Genomic DNA, 20,983 nt, shown 5'->3' with positions numbered 1-20,983 from the left:
TAATTTTGACACACCATTACTATGATTGACACGATAAATAAGTTAGGTCGTAAGGAATAATGCAGTTCTAAATCCCCAACCACATAAGCTTGCTGAGAGGGAAAAAAGGGTCTATTAAATTTTCTGTATAGAGATTGCAGTCAGTGGTGCATAAACAATACATTCTATAGCAACCTGTTCATTGCTCAAGTTGTTATTGGCAGGCACTGTGGCATTTCTACAGTCATTAAAAGAAGCTATCACTATTAATCTCCAGTCTCAAGGCAGAGAGGTTGAACCTGAAGCTGATCATCAAATAATGGTAACAGATATTTGTGCTTTGGTGTACGTTCCCTTTCATCTTTGGATGCCTTTCCTGTAATGTAATGGGAAGGGCTGAGGATTGTAACCTTCATTATGAAAGTTAGTAAGTTAATAATGTGCCTTTTAAACAGGTTTTTCCCCTCACACCAAGGATATTAGTGAAGGGGAGGAGATTTTACAAAGCTCAGCAGCTCATTCTATGCATCCTCAGCATTCGGGGTATTTCTTACTCTAATTTTCAATTAATAGTCCTTGGTTCCGTAAAAAACCTCATCCTTGAGCTGTCCAATGTTCCTCCATTAGAAGGAAAAAAGCCTTTTTTTAATTGCTGAATCAAGTCTTTAAAGTGATGTCAAAGAGTGATGCACTAACTAATTATGTATTTATGTTCCCCTTTTCCTCCTGGTGGCCTGAGGAATTCATCCCACCCTGCAGGTACAAGAGCACTTGGGAAGGGCAGCTCTGAGGGTGAAGTTATCAAGTTCCTTCCTTAGAAAGTGGCTCTTGAAAGAACTGAAATAATCAAAATACTTTGACTCGCGTTCTCTTCTGCTTCCCCTTACTCAAGGAAAATTGTGGTTTACACTGGGAAAAATACAGGAATCTGTCACCACAGACAAATGGGAAACTGTGATTCATAAAGGTTAAGAGGAAAAAATTCAATTTATTTTTCCTTCCTTCTAAAGAGAGAGTCATATCCCTTCTCAAATACCCCTTAACATCGTCACAGAAATAGGATGATACCTGTCATTTACCTCTCTGAGTACTCCTTTCCCAGTTCCAGCTTTTGGTTGTGGTAATCAAGTGATCAGGGCAAAACAAACTCATCACAGGTTACGCCTTCAAAAACCATTTTTATGTGCAAATACAAAAATTGAATTCCTGCCCTGGAGATTTCCCTGGTGTCAATGATCTTCAGAGCATCCAGTGTCACCCAGAGGTGGGGACAGCCCTGCCCTGTTGTCCCCCATGTGCTCGTCCCTCTACCCAGCTGGACCCAGGCTCTTATGGAACCCCTTTGCTCTTTACTCTGACATCAGTCACAATGAAGGACATAGGCTGGAAAATCAATTTAAATTAACAATTCAGGTCCCCCCAAAAAGGGCCATAGTCCCACCCTGTCTGAAGGAGGAGTGTGCCAGTCATGGGCAGTGACAGGGCAGGGCCACCTGATGGGTGCCAGGCTGGGTCCCGTGGCAGGGAACAGGGTCTGGGGTTAAGGTGCAGCTGCTCTGCAGTGAGTGAAAGGCTGGGGTGACATTTCTGAAAGCTCCTTCTTACAGAACTGTTTGGGTTGGGACTGTAAAGATCATCCAGTGCCACCCTCTGCCATGGGCAGGGACACCTTCCACTATCCCGGGTTGCTCCAGGCCCTGTCCAACCTGGCCTTGGACACTTCCACAGCTGAGGCAGCCACAGCTTCTCTGAGCAACCTGTGCCAGGGCCTCCCACCCTCACAGGGAAGAATTTCTTTTTAATTTATAGTCAAAATCCACCCTCCTGCAGCTTAAAGAGCAGCCAGGAGTTGATTCAGAGTGTTTGACACTGACCCTGTTTGCATCCAGAGGAGACTGGGAAGGCAAGGAGATGCTGGTGGTTTGAATTTTGGAAGGACTCAGCTCAGGGCATTGAGAGGAGCATCCCCCTGCCCGGGCTCCTTTCCTGGCTGGTTCCCAGGGAAGGTGGAGAGTCCTCACTGACACTTCACACCCACTGACCCCATCCTCTGCAATGCTTCAGCCTGGTTTTCATCTTGGCTTTTTTAAACTTTTAAATTGGTTGGATATGTGCATTTGATCTCTGGAAAAGGACATAAGAAAGATAAGGCAGAACGTGACTGTGGAGATGGAGGGGCAGGAAAGGAGGTTTTTAACACTGGGATGGGACCTGCTGTCAGAATGGCCTTAGAATATGCTTTGATCTGGGCTTTAGGCATCCATTTCTAATGCTTTGTAGCAGCTCAAGCTCACTTAAATTGCTGTGGTGACACATGCCAGAGTCTGTGGGCACCTGGGACAGCAACTCAGAAATGCAAATGGCTGGTCTGCTTTTGCCTGTGGGACAACCTGGGACATGTTGTTCTGCTCTGCTTTTCCCCCTCTCTGCTCTGCTGTTGACCAGAGATGCTGTAAATAACTGTCCAGCAGCAGAATTAAATTGAGATTGCCACAACCCATTAAGGAATTCTCCAACTGAGAACTGGCCTGAAAAGGGACTGTGAGAAGGGGGACAACTTCAGAGCCTGAGACATCCCCAAGGATTTGTAACTTCTTCCCAGTTCAAGACTGGAAACAAAAAAGAAAATCTTCCCATCTTGTATTTGAGTGTAATTTCAAGTGTTAAAAGGTTGTAATAAACAGGTCAGATGCACCTGGTGCAGCCTCATTTCAGTAATGTTTGTCCTCACCTCATTTTCACCACACATAAAATGGAGATAATGGTTCCTCCATCTTCTCTAGAGGTCTCTGGTGTGCTGGGAGAAGCAGTTATTATTTTTCAAGAGCACTTTCTACTCCTTCTGCTTTCCAGTGGCAATAAGTTGTACTTTTTAATGGTAGGAGTAAAGGATTTGTAAAGAAATAAATCAGCTTTTTAAAATTTTCCACTTTCCCTCTTTGCTGGTTTTACATTTTATGCATTTGTATGCATAGAGGGGAACCAGAAACAACAGAAAAACTGTTAGCAGTTAAAAAACATTTGTTTAAAAGCATTTTTGTGACTGCAGTTCTCCTGTATAAAAAAGAAACAGATTCATTTGCAACATGTTAATTTATTTTTTTGTCCTTTACATTAGCTATTAATATGAATGATTATGAGTGGTACTTGTGATTCACTATAAAATACACAATTTTACTTCCCTGTGTTGAGGGAAGGTTCAGCCATTTACCACTTTCAAAGTGAGTAGATAACAATGACTTGCAGAAGCTTCTCAATATCTCTCAGAAATTTGGTCATTTTTGTCCTGCCTGTGGTTGCACACCTTAAAATTTGTGACCAGAGAGAAACTGGGAAATGCAGAGAAACACTTAAAAGCCCACATTTGTTGAGCTTTGGTTACACATTGGAGTTGAAGCTTGTAATGTTTTCCATGCATTTTATTTAAAATAAAAATTAAAAAGCAAATCAAACTGCCCCTCAAATCAACAACAAAACCGCACCTGAGATCTGTGTGTCACTGCTTGATGGGTCAGGGCTCAGTGGGAAGCGTGGAAAGCAGAAACCCAGTGCAGTTTCCATGTTTTGGGAAATAAATGGTTTTATTCCAGGTATGAAATGCCCAGGAGATCTGTCTGAAGTCTCTGCTCTGTGTGTGGGACACGGGGCAGCTGTTCCCAGAGCCCAGAACTCCCCAGGTTATAAACCCTGGGACCGGGATTGCTCTGCCCTCCTCGTGCTGGGAGCTGCACCTTTGTCCCAGTTCCCTTCCCAGTCCCTAATTCTGGGGTGCAGGAGATGCTTGAGTGAAAAGAGCTTTATTTGCACCTTATAGGGGGCTCTGTTACAGAGTGGCATTAAAGCATTTTGCTGAAATACCAAGTGATCCTTTTCTTTTTCAGAAGTGCTAAGTGAAAACACATTGATTTTTATTTTCTTTCAGCAACTTCAATAGCTCAAGATTATTACTATTTTTAAGAGTGATAGAGAAATGTCAAAAATGGTTCATCTGTACTTTTATTTTTATATATCACCAGGCTTTGTGTTTTTCAGGGGGTTTTTTTTGTGTGAAGTTGCAGACTTTGGAAACAGGACAGAGAGATTATGGTTTATTTCAAAAAGCCCCTTCTATTTCTGAGTCCTCTCAGAGATTTTGTGGTTCAGTAGGTAGCACATTTTATTGTCTTAAATTCAGTCTATGCTGCAAAATTCTTTTGCTCCTGAATAGCCAAATGGTCTGGCACACATTAATCTCTTATCTATAATAACATTTTTTGAAAGGAAGGAGGGGAGGGAGATGGAGCAGTTCGTGACACTCCGTAGGGTGCTGGCAGGAGCCTGCAGAGAAGCCTGCACCAGCTTTTGACACTGCACATGCTTTATTCATTCAGTATTTCCTCCCACTGAAGGTGAGGGTGGATGCACCGAGTTTTCAGGACTAATCCAAGAGCTAAAAACCTGGAGAGAAGTCACAGGGCAGGAGGAGGCACCACCAGGTTGGTGTTCGGGCATCCCCAGCAGCACCCCGGATCCGGGTGCTGTTGCAGCCAGCTCCTCCATCCTGCCTTCCTGGCGGCTTGTTTTACCTTCTTGGAGTAATTTTCATCTCCCCTAGATGCATTTTCTGTGTGTGTTTAAGTGATTCATCCTTCCTCTTTCTGTGTAAGCACTTTCAGGAGGTGAGTGTGTAGGAGAGAAAGGGAGCGATTAGGTTTGGGGTTTCTAGCGGACCCTGCAGTGTTTGGTTTCTGGTTTAGCTGCTCTGACAGCTGATAGCTCTGCTCTGACACAGCCCATCACCATCTGGAGAGCAGAATCATATTGTTAAGGGTCATTTTTGGGGCAAATCTGAATAAAATGGGTTAATTAAGTCGAAACAATGCAGTTCTGTTGTTCTGCCTAATGACACGTTGCCAATTTATTTCAAACTGACAACCCAAGGACATTTTGGAAAGTGACAGAATGTTTCTAAACCTAGGAGTGAATTGATTTCTTTTTAAAACAAAATGAAATAGATGTTACTTGTACCTCAGCATTATAGAAATTCACATTTCAGACGATGGTGCATTTTCTAATGTGCCACTTTATCTTTCATTTATTCCCCATAATTTTCCTTATTAACTGTAATTCTGTTGTGACATCTCAGTGTCATATTATAACGATGCAAATTTCAAATAAGAAGCAGCATGAAGTGCAAAGTTTTGGATGAGCTGGGAGTCAAGAGCACCCTGTGGAAATAAGCTTATGGTTTTTATCACAGCAGTGAGTCCCTGTCATATTCAGGGGAGGCTGTTTACCATCCACACAGCCAAAAACTGTGACCAGGGGGGCAGGAAGTCAATGCAAGATTGAGAAGACATCACACTCTTCAACTCTTCTCTTGGCAGGGCACAGAGATAGGGGATCCTAAGTACATTAATGCAAAGAGCATTTGTACAGGCCAAGCAAGGTACAGCCAACAGTTTGTTTTTGACAATGCTGGCACTACCCAGACTGCAGAAACACCAACAAAGAGCCTGGAGTAATAACTTGCCTTTCAATTCCTTTTTACAGGACTTGCATTCTCTGAGCAGCATTTATGTGCTGAGTATAAATAGGCAGGTCCAAAACCCCATTCCACATCCCAGAAAAGAGAGAGGCTGGCTTATTCTCACTTTAGAAAATTAAATGCTTATCCATCTGTGGAATTATTTTTGAATGGATAAGTTTGTAGACTTTCTTGAGCTGGGTTATTGTTTGCTCTTTTGGAACATTCTTGGCTTTCAGAGTTGTTTTGTTCTTGTGACAGAGGAAATGCAGCAATGTGTATTTTTCTTCCTGCTGAGGTCTGAGGCAACCTTATATTATAAAATAACCAAAGATTGATAATCACAAAGACTGCAAAGGGGAAGCTGCACTTTATGTAGGAAAAAAAAATCTGTGCTAGAAAGGGGAAACAAAATTCTTTCTTTTGTGTAGAAAAATATTTCTTTGGATTCTGAGCTCTGCTGTGTGCATGGCTTTGTCCTGGTTTTTTTATTATTTTACGGTACTCTAAATATTATAAATGAAATTTTATTTAGTTCTGAATATCTGTGACCTGAACAACTCTACTTTTATTGAGGATTTTTCTCCCTTTACAGAAGACAGTGGAGAAGTAGGATATGGTCAGGGAGGTGGAGAACTTTAAACCATATGGAGTGGACCTGAGGCCCCTGATAACCTATTTCTCAAAATATTATTTTGACAAGTCATTCCATATGTTTGGTTGAGTTAGCTGCTGGAAGAAGGCTGTGGGGTATCTTCTTGTTTCTCTGATCTGTTCTCTTTATGTAAAGACTTGGAAATAGCAGACCTTTGGGAGCAAGATAGCAATCTGGATCCCAAAACATGTTTCTCAGATATGTGTGTGTGTGTGTGTGTGTGTGTGTATAAATATCTAAAAATAGAATGTAGCAAGAGTTGACCTTGAGCTTAAAATGCTGCTCAGTGAGTGCATCTGGGTTTGAAGAGTTAAGTTCAACAGAGGAAACCAAGAATGCCTGTTTATTTCAGGTTATGCTCTCTGTAGAATTGCTCTCCTTTGAGCCTTCATGAACTGTGCCCAGGCTGCAGTATCTGAGGACAGGCTGTTAAATTTGGTAGGGTTTTCGTATTTCTTTTAAAGTTCAAATTATGTTTATATGTGGCAAGTTTTAATCTCAGTTCTTAGAGTGGATTTTCTGGAGAAAGCTTTGACCCACACTTTGCTCATCCACCACCTGCCAAAAAAAAGACTTGCATGGCTTTGGTTGGGTGTTTTTTAAGAACATGGGAGTGGGGCCCAGGTGGTGGCCCCTCCCTTCATTGTGAAGGGCAGATAAACTATGGAACTCTTTTAAACTAAAAGGAAAAATTTAGATTATATTGGAATTTAGGAAGAAATTCTTCCTCGTGAGGGTGAGCAGGTCCTGGCACAGGGTGCCCAGAGAAGCTGTGTCTGCCCCTGGATCCCTGGAAGTGTCCAGGGCCAGGTTGGATGGGGCTTGGAGCAGCCTGGGATAGGGAAGGTGGCCCTGAACTGGATGAGCTTTAAGGTCCCTCCCAACCCAAACCATTCTGGGATTCTGTGATCAGTCTCTGTTTCCCCTACAATATCATGTTCATTTTAAAAACTATTACAGAGAAATAGATCTTGGGGACTCAAATGTGATCAGTTGTACATATCTGCTTTGTGCTCTACAGAGTGTATTTAATCTTAAATCCTCTCTCTGAAAGTAGTGCTTCCATTATTGTTGTCATAAATTAAATTGTTGAAGACATTTCTTAAAGAATTTCCCCCAAATTCGCTGCCAATGTTTTTCTTTATTTAAGTCCAGTGAAGGATAGATGAGATTCTCTTCTTTAGTTGTTACCACCCTTTCATTTCTAAGTAAGAAGAGGAGTTTAAACTTCTTACAAGTAAGAAAAAGAAAAAGTAGACTGTCAGTTGTGTGATTTTATTTGTGCCAAGTAAGGAGTTAAGAAATGCATTTATTAAAAAAACCCAACATGAAGCCATATGCAAAGACATACTTGTAAATAGAAGGCAGCATTTTATTATCTCCTATTTCTCTCTCTTTGCTGCTGCTTGACATTAAAGCAGGATGTGCTGGTAAGAATTGCAGTCCCTGAAATGGCAGCAGCTCTCTGACCCCTGTGACACAGCCATGTCCCCTGCTCAGCTTCCCTCCTTCATTTCTCCTCTCAGCTCATCTCAGCACTGAATTTGCATTTCTGGACATGATTATTAAGTGACAGGTTTGGTTTATTTAACACCCAGCTACTGATGTGTGTACTCATTTAGTAACTTAAATTTCCCATTATTAAGAAAGCAAATGGTAAATCTCCAGGTGTGTGAAGCACCAAGGCTGCAAGGCCTTAAAATTTTGGGTTTTGTCCTTAGGAGAAAGTGAGTCTTGCCTTGTGCTGCAGAAACCCCTGCAACCACTGCCAGGCCCCTCAAACCTGCTTCCTCCTGCCAAATGAGGGGCTGTTTATGGTTAAAAGGATGCTTCCCATGCAATGCACTAAAGTACATCGTAAAAATATACAGCCTCTTAAAAGTAATTCCCACTAATGAGTTATTTTTAAGTCTTTTTAAACATAGCCATGTTTTGGGAGAGATTTGAGGTTCAGCCTGGAGAAGAGAAGACTCTGGGGAGACATTGGAGCATTTTCCAGTGCCAAAAAGGGTTCCAGTAGAGCAGAGAAGGGACTTTGCACAAGGGCCTGGAGTGCCAGGACAAGTGGGAATGGCTCTAAGCTGCCAGTGGGCAGGGATAGATGGAATGTTGGGGAGAAATTCTCCCTGTGAGGGTGGGGAGGGCCTGGCACAGATTTCCAGAGAAGCTGTGGCTGCCCCTGGATCCCTGGAAGTGTCCAAGGCCAGGTTGGACAGGACTTGGAGAGACCTGGGATAGTGGAAGGTGTCCCTGGATGGGCTTTAAGGTCTCTCCCTACCCAAACCATTCTGGAATTCTGTGACTCTGTGGGAAGCCAAAGGCCGTGGGCCCTGGCTGCAGAGCTGCTGCTCTGCCTTTTTGCCTCCTGCATCCCTTTGAAGATGACTCTGAGGCTAATAGATTCCACTGCCAGACCATGGATATTTTTCCCCCTTTTAACTGCTGTTGAATAAGATTACACACTCCATCCACTTATTTAGCCTGTATTAAAGCTATCTGGTGAATTGAAAAGCCACCTGAGTGTTCTTTAGCTGGAATAGCTTGAGGCTAGATATTTTTTCATGTTAAAAGCTCTAATGATGTGCTGGATGATAAGTTTCCAGGCAGAAAGAAGCCCCCTCACTGTGCATGGGGGAAGGTCAGGTCAGTGACAGTGACTGAACTTCCAAATTGCTCTTTCTGCATGAGGAGTTGTGAGAAGGGAATTGCAGAGTGTTTGAGCAGAAATTTGGGCTGCTTTTGAATTTAGCTGCTGATTCACAGGGAGCTGTGTAACTAAGCAGTGGTTTAATTTCCTTAAAACTACATGGGACAATGGTAGACATCTATTTCTAAAGTAGTCCTGTGGTACAAAGTGGGTCTGTAGGCCTCAGGAAGTAGAAAAAAAGAGGAATTCAGCCCCCCAGAGAGCAGTTGCTGGGTCACCTTCATTTAATGGTCTGTAGAAAGAGAGGAAAATCAAGAAAAAAGCCACATTTCCCATCCCTGTCCCTGTCTTCAGGGCAGAACTGGTGAAAGGCTGGAGAGACTGTGTCACCATGGACCGTCCTAGCCTTGCTGCCTCTCCTGGGTCACTTTGTTGGTTACAGAAATACATTTTTCCTCTTTAAACCAACTGTATCTGGGCCCCAGCCTCTCGTTGTGCCCAGGAGTTGACCCTAAGAACTCTCTATAAGGTTTTAGACCTTTTCAACCTGTGTTCTAGACTCAGTTTTATCCAATAAAATATATAAATCTCCTCTTTACTGGACTACGTACACACAAAGAGGTACAAATCATCTTGTGACTCCATTAATCTTTCTCTAGGGCTAAAACTAACAGCACTTGCAGTCTGTGTGAAAGTCCTTACAAAGGGGGTGGAAAAAAAGCTGTTAAAAACGTGGCTGGTATTTGTTTAAACATTTGGAGGCATTTATGGAGTGATGCTGGCTTGGAGTTCTACCCTTGCTCATCATCTTTTTGTTTGTATGTTTTTCAGTGAATCCTTCCAGGCCAGAAAAGTTTTGTTTGTTTCCCTTAGTGAAATAAAGACTGTGAAAGAATAGGATTGTTTTCTGTAAATGTTTTAGGATGTAAACATCTCAGAGGGAGAGAGCAGCTCTTCAAACTATAAAGGGCAGCTCTGGCAGAAGAATTAACGGAGTGCATTGGCCATTTTAACTGGAAATTAGGAGTGTTTGTAGCAGGTTGAAGAGAAAAGCTTTAGGAAGCTTCCCAACCAAAAAAGGATCTGGACTGGCAGAATCACCACTTGTATGGGTTAAATTCTGTGGGTAACTTTGTTTTCCAAAATTAAATCCATTAGAAGTGTCATTAAGACATATTCAGATAATCCCAGGGCCCAGGAGAGGTGGATGGAAAAGGAGGGAGGGGAGGTTCTCAGCCTTTTTAACATGGGCAATTCAGGGAAAATGAATAAATTAATTTATTGCAAGGCTTCCTCAACAGGTGCTGGTGAAATCTTTTCTAATTGTTCCTTTACCATATCCCTCCTCAAACTCTGGATATTTAACTTGAGATCTACTTGCTCTATATTGTTCTGAGTTTTATTATTTTATTCACCTTTTTTTTTCTTTTTTTCTTTTTTAAATTTTCCTGGCAATGGAAAAGCATCCTGTGTTTGTTCTGATGTGGACAAAGCTTAGTCACAGTGACAGGAGTGTAATGAGTCAATAAATACAACCGACCTGGATCATTCACTTGTTTTGCTTGTGTTTTGTAAATCTTTTTCATATCAGGTTGTTTTATTCATATGTTGTGATGTCTGATGTCTGGTTCAAGACGAGGGCTGGATATATAAGAATTCACTTGCTGTGATTAATTCAAACAACAAGGCTGTTTCTTCCCTATAAATTTGATCCACAAAATTAAGTTTTTATGTTGCTCCTTATTTACGTTTTTAGGTCTGCAGTCTGGGTTCTCAAAAGTTAAATAAATTATGTTAATACTTACATTTTTGAGAAGTCTGAAGATGTTCTTGGGTACTGAAAAGTCATAATTCTTGATTCACCGTTAGTTTGCGAATTATTTTATAACTATGTAATATTGGCTCAAAAAAAAAACCCATCTGGAGTTTTTATGATCTTCGTCAAACTAAACAAATGTGATCAAGAAGCCTCATGGGAAAGTCTCTATTATTTTTCTTTTTGTCTAGAAATCTGAGCAGAGATGTGTGCAGTGATAGCAGCATCAGATTTCCCTTTTCTTGAAAATAAATAATCCTTGCTAGAGTCAAAGTGGGAAACTGAAACAGTAACTTGGGTTATCTTAATGCTCTTTTATTGTATCAGCTCCTAATAATCACTCTAATAAGCAGGGAACCAATAGACCTGGTTTGGGCCAGAGGTTTATGATTGAGAACACACTTTCTTTTCATTAATTGCAGAATGTTTCTCTCTGGTGCCTGCAGGTGGTTGTCAGCATTTGCTTTTCTGTTGATCAGGCTCCAATTCCTGTTGTGCATCTTTTGCTCCGAAGGGGAAGGGAAATTAATCTATTATTGATCAGGATCCAATTCCTGTTGTGTATCTTGTAGTGGAGAGGGAAAGGGGCATTAATCCACTCTGGGTTCATAATTCAAACCATCTGCAGGCTGTACCTGGCAACAGGGAGTGTGTTCCACCAGGCAGTTTGTATTTGTAAGGTTGTTTTTTTTATTATTTCTCTCTCTCTCCCTGGAGCAATCTTGAGATACCCTGTGATTGTCATTTCTCCTCTTTTCTCATATTCTGTGTCCCAGGCAGAGATTGCACATTCCTTGATGCCATAATGTTGTACTATATGTAATACCTTTGCTATTTGTGTTGGACTCTTATCTCCTATCCTGTTTTTTTTCTTATAGAGGTGTCTATAATTTGATAAAATGAAGCTTTGCATGTATCCTGCATAGTAATTACCAAGACATATTTCTGCATCCTTTGCAAGCGTGGAAGTCTGTGGGAAGTTTAGGGTGAAAGTTTTTTTAAATTTTTTTCTCCCAGGATAACTTATAAATTGTTTCAAAGTTCTGTTTCAGTACTCAATTTCTCTATTAGCTTGAGGGTAGGGTACTGGTGATCTCTTCTGTGAAGCATTTTTCTCACATAGACAAATTCCGTAATATGAATAAGTAAATTTATTTTTGGGTAGTGATTCCTGTCCTGAGCTCCCTTCTTCCCTGCAAGCTGGACATGGAGCAGTAATTGCAGTAATTTACAGTAAGGGTAGGGATGAGCCAACCTCACACTCCAGGCTCTTGATTATTTGGACAATCCTCCTCCTCCTCCTGCTCGTGGTCACCTTGTTTGGATTAAGCTCCTTCAGAGGATTGGGACATATAAGCAAGGCTTAAAAATATACCTTATCATTGTGCACAAGTCTGAACTCAAACCATTACTTCTTTTCAGGAGATAAACAGTTTCTCTCAGTTTCTCTTGAGGCTGGCTTACCTCATATCTCTGTCACATGAATGTGAGCACCCACTGAAGTAATACACTTAATATTCTGCACTGCAAATACAGACATAGATAAACTTTGCATGTCATAATGTAAAATCTGGGGAAGAACTTAATGTTTATGTATTTCTGAAGGGGAAAGAACCTATTGTGTCTGCAGTCATCTAGCCTGGGTGAGATTTCAGTTCTGTTGGGAAAATTAAGAACCTGAAGTGGCTTTGATAAAGTCTGTGATCTTTATAAACTGTAAATTACAGTATTTAAAATTCCCTGTACCTTACATGTCAATATATGTACAGAGATAAAAATACTGTCTTTCCAGAGATGATAGGGCAGTGTACATAATTATTGTATTTAAATAACAGATTAAAATTCATAGCTCATCAGTACTAAAAAAAAAAAAAAAAAAAAAAAAAAAAAAAAAAAAAATCAGTGTTAGAGAGGCCTTGGATGGGTTTCATTCCTGATCAGGCAGGAGGAGGGAGGGGAAGTTCAGCAGGCTCAGTGATGTGCAGCCATTCATAGCCACAGGTGATAAAAACAAATAGACTGTGCAAAAGTTGTTCACTCTTTCTTCTTGTCTCTTCTCTCTGTTTATCTCTGCTTTGTGGGGGATTGCCAGATTCCTGAATTCCACAGTCTGGAGAGGAGTCTGTGTTCAAAGGGATGGAAAAAAACCCAGATAATCCCTTCCCTTTTTTTTTTTTTTTTTTCTCATTTCTTTTTCTCTTTTTCTGTCTCTTAAAAAAAATAACCAAACAAAAGTTTAATAAGGAAAACATAATATCATTGCCAATTAACCTTAATATCTTGGGCTGCAATGGCCACAGTTCAACTGTTTCATGAGCAGCTGGGGGTGGCAACCACTGGAGGATTGGAGGACAAACTCCCTCCTGTCCCGAGTCCAAATCTTTGGTGTTCCCACAGTCTTGCTTCAAAAACTGTTTGGGGTCAGTCTTGAAGGCCCTGCAGGTTCTGGGCCCTTGTAGATCCTGGTAATCGCTCAGACAGTGATAAATGAGAAAGTTGAGAAGCAAAGGGGAGATTGGAAATGCTGGGAGTGCAGTGGCTAAAATGGATAGAAAGGAAAATAAAGCAGTGTGAGCTCTCTTTTGGAGAGCAGTCCCTGTTGGATTAGGACTCTTGCCTGTGGCAGTCCTTCTGTCCGGTCATCTATTAAGGGCTAAAATCAGATTAAGAGCACATCCCTTAAGTGTTTTTTAGTGTCACTCAGCCTTGTCTCTGCAGCTCCCCACAGGTTCCCCCCAGACTGATTATGTCTGATAGTGAGGCATCCCCTGGCTGCATTCTGGTTTTTCCCTAATGTTGCTTTGCTTCCTTAGCTGGGAGGAGGGTGCAGAAAGCAGATGGAAAGGAAGGAAGGCCTTTTCTTTCCAAAAAGGGAGAATATAGCTGGGAATGGTGGTTCCCTATTAGTGGATTCATCTCACTGGAACTGTGTTCCCATGTGCATTTCTATCACTTCCCTACTTCAGTGTATTTAATATTTCCTTCAGAGAAGCTGAAGTTCAATCATTAAATTAAAGGATACATCAGAAATTGAGCCGTTCTTAAATACTGGGAAACATCTTTAGGGGACCATGGAATGGAAAAGGAGGGGGGAAATGACCAGAGATGAATGCAGAGAGCTGAGGGCGGGGAGGAGGAGAAAAAAGAGGTGATGAAAGGCCAGAAACAGCAAAGTGCCATAAAGCTCAGGCAACAAAAAGTCTGATGAAGTAAAAAAAGGAACAGTGACAAGGAGAAAAATTCAATTGTTTTCGACAAAGGATTTGAAAAGAAAATGTCTGTTTACTAACAATGACATTCTGCATTGGATTTTTGTGTAGCATCCGTCAAGTAAAATCACATCTGTGTGGTGCATGTGGAGGCAGGAGAAGGATGGAGTGGCTTTATTGACAGGCAGGATGAGAAACTTGGGAAGTCTGGGTAGTTGTTCATTATCTGATTGTTTGCAGCAACTCTCTGCCTTTCCCAGCCTGATGGAAAGCTGATCTGCCACATCCCATCATCCAAGCAAAATCCCAGTGTTGCTCATCTCCATTAGGATCTTGGCTACTCTGATACTCCAGCCTGTGGATTTCTTACAAAAGGGTGAAGTTCTGTAAGGCACAGATCCCAAGTTACAGCCCTACTGAGATTTTTTACTCTGAAGTAAAACTAAGATCCTCCTTTGGTGTCTCAATTAGCCACAAAACAAAGCTGCAAACTGCCCTCTGCAAAGGGAGCCCTGGGAATGGCCCTTTGGAGTTTGTTTTGGCAAGGCTGGGGCCAGAGTGAGTTATGGGAAGAAGTTCTTTAGTGCAAAGGGAAACTTGAGCTGTCTTTGAATATAAAATAGGAATATTGGTGCTGCCTCCATCCTGTTTAGGTAATACATGGAAATTTTGTTGCTTTCTGTATATGATTGTTATGTCTCTGGCTGACCTTTGTAGGTGTGTTCCTGGGAATCCAAGTTTTGACCATTTTGATGAGCCCTCTGTCTCACAGGAGTATCAGTTCACTCACAACCTTTAGCAGGGGCCTGCTTTTAATACATTTGTTTCAGGGATGGTACAAAATAACAATAAACACATACTTGGTTAGGTTTTTGTTACAGTCACTAAGAAATCTCTGCCTTTTCCTGGTTGCAGGAAGGGGAATGTGCACTTTTATTTCCTTTCTTATCTGCTGGGTGCACACAGGGCCACTCGTGTGGGGTGGTGGCAGTGACAACAAAGCCGACTTCTCCTCTTTGTCTGGTTTTAGTGGGGAGCTGATAAGTCAAACAAGTGGCTTTCCTCTCTTCCAGGTGGAGATAAGAAATGATTACTGCCAAATTAGTCACTGCTTTGTTGATCTTTTAGCATTCACTGTTGTAAACCTTCATCTTGGGCAGAAGTAGTGGGGAGCAGAGACACTGAGGTTATTTCTTCTCATCAGTAACAAGCTTCTAATCTGATCAGCTCTTGCTTTCTGGGGGTTTTTGTTTGGTTTTGTTTTATTTAATTGCTATCTGGGAAATTTCCGCCATGAATACCTATATAACCAGCATGGAAATTTTAGAAAAGAGATTTGCTACCTGATGGCTTCAGAGTTCCAGGAATGTTGATGAGGAGTTGTAAAACCCACTGGCAGCTTGTGTTTTGAGATCCTGTGTGTGTTTCATAGAGCTGCTGTGTCAAGTTGACAGAGCATATTTAGGAGAAGAAATAAATATGTGCTTACACTTCAAGTGCTGTTCTTGAATGCTTGAATTTATTCAGAAGTGTGGGTGGTATCCTTTAAATTTTAAAACAGTGCTCCACCCTTCCATCTCCATACTACACTAACTGCTGTCAATTAGAAAAACATCCAAAGGTAAAAGGTTTATCCTTGAGAAATCTGCTAAGCCTTGGGAACTTTGAGTCCCATGACCAAAGCCTTTGTCTATCCAACAAGTAGAATCCAATGTCAAATGGCTTTTGGCATGCTGGGTATCATCTAAGCAAAGAATCCTCAAACCATTTTCTGTTCTTTAGGGAATTGCCTTAAATTTTAGGGTCCATACCTTGCATTTCCCAATTTCCCATGCTGCTTAATGGGCATGCACTTGCCTCCTGTGCAGAAAACATTTGATGAACTGCCTTGCTTTTCCATCAGTTTAGTTTTACTTTCATTACTCTTCCCTGTAATTTGTTTATTGGTTTCCATATCTTTGAAAATTTTATTACTCTGTTATTCAAGCTAAAAAATAGCTAATTTTTCTTTCCCAAATGAGTTGCTTGAAGCAAAGTACCTATGAATACATGGGTATTTTAATTCACTTACTAAATGCATACAGAGAAAATTTACAAGCTGCCTTTTTACCATTTTTTAAGTGTCTGCTGACTGTTGCATAAGCTAAATTATTTACAGTATGAAGCCTCACAAAAGAGTAACAGATTTGGGTTATTTACTTTCCTGATAAGAAAAGGGGATTGAAGTTGCTGTGATATGCTGCTTTGTTAATTTTATATTTGTTCCCCAGTGTGTAAAATCTTTTTAAAGAACTAACATGAGTATTGGCAGACTCTTTTGAAACGGTGTGGAAAGGGTAAGATTAAACAAAACATGAAAAGGTCTTAAAAATATGTCAGCAAGTGTTTGATAAAAATAAAAGTGCTCAACAATAGAAAATCTTTAGGATGCTTAATTTATTTGCTCTGTCTGGGAGAATGTTCCCAGATGGAGGGCAGGGGCCAGTCCTTGGAAGTTCTTGGGAGTTGTGGGATTTTATGGTGGGATTGTTGGAGCAAGGCAGGGAATGCCATCGGGAACGGCTGCAGGGGGAAAATGGGCCACTGAATAACCAGATCAGTGTGATTCCAACAGAAGGCATTTATTGTTTACATTACATGGCAGATACAGATTCTAGGTCTGCTGTCCACGTGGGCACGTGTCGCTGTTACGACACAAAAGAATGACACTCACCAGTCAGGTTGAGAGGTGAGCAGAGAAAGAGAAAGTTTATTATGATTTGGAGTTTAAATAGGATTTGGAATTTGATCGAGGACTGGGGGACAAGAGGAACACCCCTCTGACCCTAGTGGTCAAACCAGCAGTCCATCACAGAGAGGAATAAAAACAATCAACTTTTGTTTATGTGCATGAGAAATTCCAGTAGAATTATGTAAACAGTGATCAGAAGGGTGAAAATCAAGGCGACAGGCAGTCTCTGGGTTGGCTGAGCTGCTTCTTCATCAGGCAGGCCCACATCCTTCAGGACATCCAATTGGCCAAGCGTCCATCCTCTCATTTGCATCCCTTATCCAGGGTTCACTTTTTTTGCAGACAGTTTTTCAGGCTCTCTTTTTATTTTTGATCCTGTTGTTTTCTCAGTAAACTTGATGAATTCTTGAGAGCTCTAACAACAAAACTGCAGGTGGTGTGATAATATTACTCATAACCAATTTGGCTGGTGCATCAGAATGGCCTGTTATACAGATACATTGCTCCAAACGGCCCCACTGGAGATACAAGTCCATGGTGAGGCTGAAGGGTGAGGTTTGCAGCAGTGCCTGGAGCGTGACATCCTCACTGGCATCAGTCCCTGGGTGTCACCAGGCGTGTGTGTGTCCCCACAGGTGCCAGCAGCCCACAGGACAGCGCGGGCCCTGCCGTGGTCATCCGCCCCCACAACAGCAGCGTGGTGTCGGGGAGCAGCGAGGCCACCCTGGAGTGCGTGGCCAACGCCAGGTATGGGAACACCTCCACAGCCCTCACGGGGACTCTGGGCTTCCTAGAGAAGGACAGAGTGTTATAAATATATTGTATGACTGGCTTTTCATAAATATTGACATAAATACTATATGTGTTACATTAGAAAGTTGTTGTATGTTGTATTAATATAGTGTGCTTAAACTGTCTGTTTGGCTGAGATAACATCCAGTGAACACGTAAAGAAGACCCTGCTATTGATATACCAACTATCAACATCTACCATTTGAAGAAAGTAGAAACCAAAGCCCAAGCTGGAAGTGATAATAAAAACACAGCCAAAAAACATGCATGCTGTAAAAAAGTGGACTCAAAAAGAGACCAGGCAAAACAGTTCCTAGAATATAGAAACTAGTTTATTAAAGAAACCCTATTCAACACGCTGATGCAATAAAAAGAGTATTTAAAGGCTTCTGAAATAGAAAATTGTGCACTTGGCTGAATGCTGAGTCACCTGGCCAGCCGTATTTCCTTTTGCTTAATCTGTTTCCTAATTGTCTTATTTTTTATTATTAAACCTATTCCTTAAAATTTACCAAAAAAGTGAGCTCTGTTTTTCACAGAGAGGATGTTATTTTCATTTTTTATTGTTGTTAATTTGGAGATTGAAGCAGAACACTCACACCTCAGAACAACCTTATGAGTGATCTTGTTTGTCCAGCATTACTGAATTAAACCTCTTGATTTTTCTGGCTAAATGAGGGTACAGGTAGGGGTGCTTTCCCACCTGGTCCTCACATGGAAAGGAAAAGAAGTGCGGTTCAAGCAGCAGACAATACCTTAAGGAAAAGATTATGATGAGGGTTAATAATATTTCAGCTGTTGCCCATCAACAGCAGAGATGATACTGTTGAAAGGTTGATGCTTCCTAGTAAGTAAATTGGTGAGGATCTCCTATGAAGTCATTTTTTCAGGCACTCTCATTTTGCAGTGATTATTGCTCAGCTGTGCTTAATGCACTGTAATACAGAATTTGCAGCATTCCTCCTACGTTTCCATCTACTTGGCCTTGAATAGCTTTGAATTTCAGTGAAAGTGAATAGTTGAAGTCCTTGGGTGATAAGACCAACTGATTTACTTTCCCCTCTGAGGGCAGAGATGTTCTTGATATGATTAATATTGTTTTGGTAATTGAGTTGTAATGAAAGTACTTCCCATGCAGCTGATTCCCATAGCAGTATTTACTCCTTTTGCTTGGAGAAATCAAATTATTAGCACTTAAGTTCTATTGCTGTATCAATTAGCTGTACTTGCATAATGCCACTTGAGTAGTCTGTAGTCCTTGATGTGTAGAAGTTATACATGCATTTACTTTCTAACAGTGTGTTTTGGGGATAGAGGAAGACTTAAAGAAGTTTTATAATCGGTAATATTATATTTCTCATGTGTATAAATATATATATATATAGGCACACAGAGATTATTCTGTAATATATGTTTTATGATTTTATTCTTGTATATTTTTTGCCAGACCTCTTGAGAGGCTGAGCGTGACCTGGAAGAGAAATGGGATCAAGATCACCAGTGGCATCAGCAGCTTTGGGAGACGCCTCACTATCACCAACCCGACCTCTGCTGATGTGGGGATGTACTTCTGTGAAGCCAGACTCAGAGAGAGCACAGAGGAACCAGCAAGAGCAAAAGCTTTCCTTTCTATATTGGGTAATTCTCAAGGCAGTGTGCTTTTTAGTAAAAAAAAAAAAAAAGACTCTGGGCTGAGGTATAATAGGAAATAAAATTGATATCTTAATATTTCATTGACCTTACATTTGAACCTTTCTTCAGAGAAGAGAACAAAAGAGGTGAAGGAGGGTTATCTTCCAAATTAATTCAGCCGTTCTTCTCTGCTAATATAAATTCATCAAATAGATTTTTTTAAACACTGCTGTGATTGTAAATCCCCTGTGAAACTATACATTTAATGGGAATTTTGAGAAATACAGTAGTAAAATCCTTAATGGGCAGCTTCCCTATCTTGGCTTTTAGGTGCATTAAATCCTGATTAGCTCCTGGCTTGCTTAGGTCCAGTTTTCATAAGTCAAGTGCCTGTGTTTTTGAAAGAAGCTTTTAGGAACACTCTTGTGCCTCATGTGGGTGCCAGTCAGGGCCAAGGACGTTCTGCAGGCACAGAGCATTGCTGAGGCAACAGGGCAGGGGAGAAAATTCCATTAACACAGCTCTGTTTGCTGGACCTCCAGCTCCCAGGGAAACTTTGGAATTAATACTTTTCAAGGGGACATTGCTGCCCTTTCCCTGCCCGTTTCCACCAGCACCTCCTCTCAGAGTGTTGCTGTGGGGAGCAGGTTGGTAGCACAGTGCACACAGTGTGGGGTGCTTTAGGACATCTAGACTAAAGGAGGTGGTTGGCACTGGGGACACTGAGATGATTGTGTAAAGTCAAGCTGTTATCTGTGGGAGTGTCCTGGGGAGATGGCAGCCCTGGCAGTGCCACCAGTCCCGGTGCTGCTCAGGGTTCAGGCAGGTGCACCCCTGGAGCTTTGCAGAGGAAATGCAGCCCACGATTCTTTACATCTTTGAGCCTTCTGAAAATACAGTTTTAAAGACTCCTGTATGATCTGTATTCTGCTAAAGCAATTTGTAGTAGCTGCTGTTAAGTGAGAAGACAGCTCTTCCCTGTGCAGAGCTCCATTCCAGATTCATTTGGAGGACTGTGTCTATTGTATTTATTGCCTGCTGGACAAAGTTTGGTTCCAGTCTCTTTCCTTGCCCTCTGTTTCTTGGAGTTATTACCCTCCCTTTAAGGAGCAGAGATGGATTTCACTTATTTATAGGTTTTGTTTAAACTCTTCCTTATTCATAAGGTTTTATTGTAGCTGGTTTTCCTTTGTTGCTGTGATGTCAGATCCAGCCTAATGCAATACTTAAAGCAGCCTCTTGGATAATGTAAAAGATTCTTAAATACAGTTACAATAAAACTGGAAAATAATCACTGGGGAATCATATTAAAGCAGCAGTGCTTTAGTAGCTTACCTACTATCTTATTTTTAAATGTTTTATTTATTTCCTATCCAGTTTCAGGAGGCTGTCAGGGAATGAAGTTATGAAAAGGTCTGTAGATAAGAACAAGCAGATGAAAGAAAGCAGAAACAAATTGGTTACCAATTACTTTTATTTCCTTCTGATGGAACACGACACTTCAGATGCAGGTGTTTACTCAACGTGTCAGCAAAGCCTGATGGATTTCTTTATTTATGAGTTTCTTGAGCTTGCAGGATGGATCTCTAATTCTAAACAGGGAGCCAAATCAAAGGATTAGTAGTTAATGCATAACTTATATTCAGCTTTAGAATTCTTGGATGGATCTGGCTGTCATTTAATTAGTCAAGGGACGGGTTCTAGAGGAAAGTGCAGACAAGATTCAAACCTAAGGCTTTCTGCAGTGTATCTCTCCTAGTCCATGGGGGCAGTACTTAGAGAGAATCAGGAATGCTTGTCCATTTGCATGCATAAAATATTTGTAGTGTGGATGTGTAGATGGGGAGCTGATAATGAGCTGTACTACTTGGGAGAATAACACAGCATGGACTTAATGAGTGGTCTTGACTATCAGAAAAAGGAAATTGCCTTAAAAGAAGAGGTTTGTTTGCAGAATGGGAGAAATCAAATGCAGCCCCTCAATAGTGTGGCTGTAAGAGCTTCTGTAGATCAACA

At 41.2% G+C, this 20,983-nt stretch overlaps 1 protein-coding gene across 1 annotated transcript in view; it reads left to right on the top strand.

Annotated features, from left to right (window-relative positions):
* Nucleotides 1-20,983, top strand: part of SDK1 (sidekick cell adhesion molecule 1) — a 393,752-nt gene that overhangs the window by 217,441 nt on the left and 155,328 nt on the right. Inside the window, exons 7-8 of the mRNA XM_083872526.1 lie at nt 17,179-17,290; nt 18,783-18,973. Coding sequence (XP_083728652.1) covers nt 17,179-17,290; nt 18,783-18,973 — 303 coding nt within the window. The remainder of the gene's footprint in view (nt 1-17,178; nt 17,291-18,782; nt 18,974-20,983) is intronic.

Source organism: Zosterops lateralis (assembly GCF_965231275.1).
Source record: "Zosterops lateralis genome assembly, chromosome: 15".
Classification (NCBI taxonomy): Eukaryota; Metazoa; Chordata; class Aves; order Passeriformes; family Zosteropidae; genus Zosterops; species Zosterops lateralis.
The sequence above is the reverse complement of the archived record's forward strand: the minus strand, read 5'-3'. Positions and strand labels throughout refer to the sequence as shown.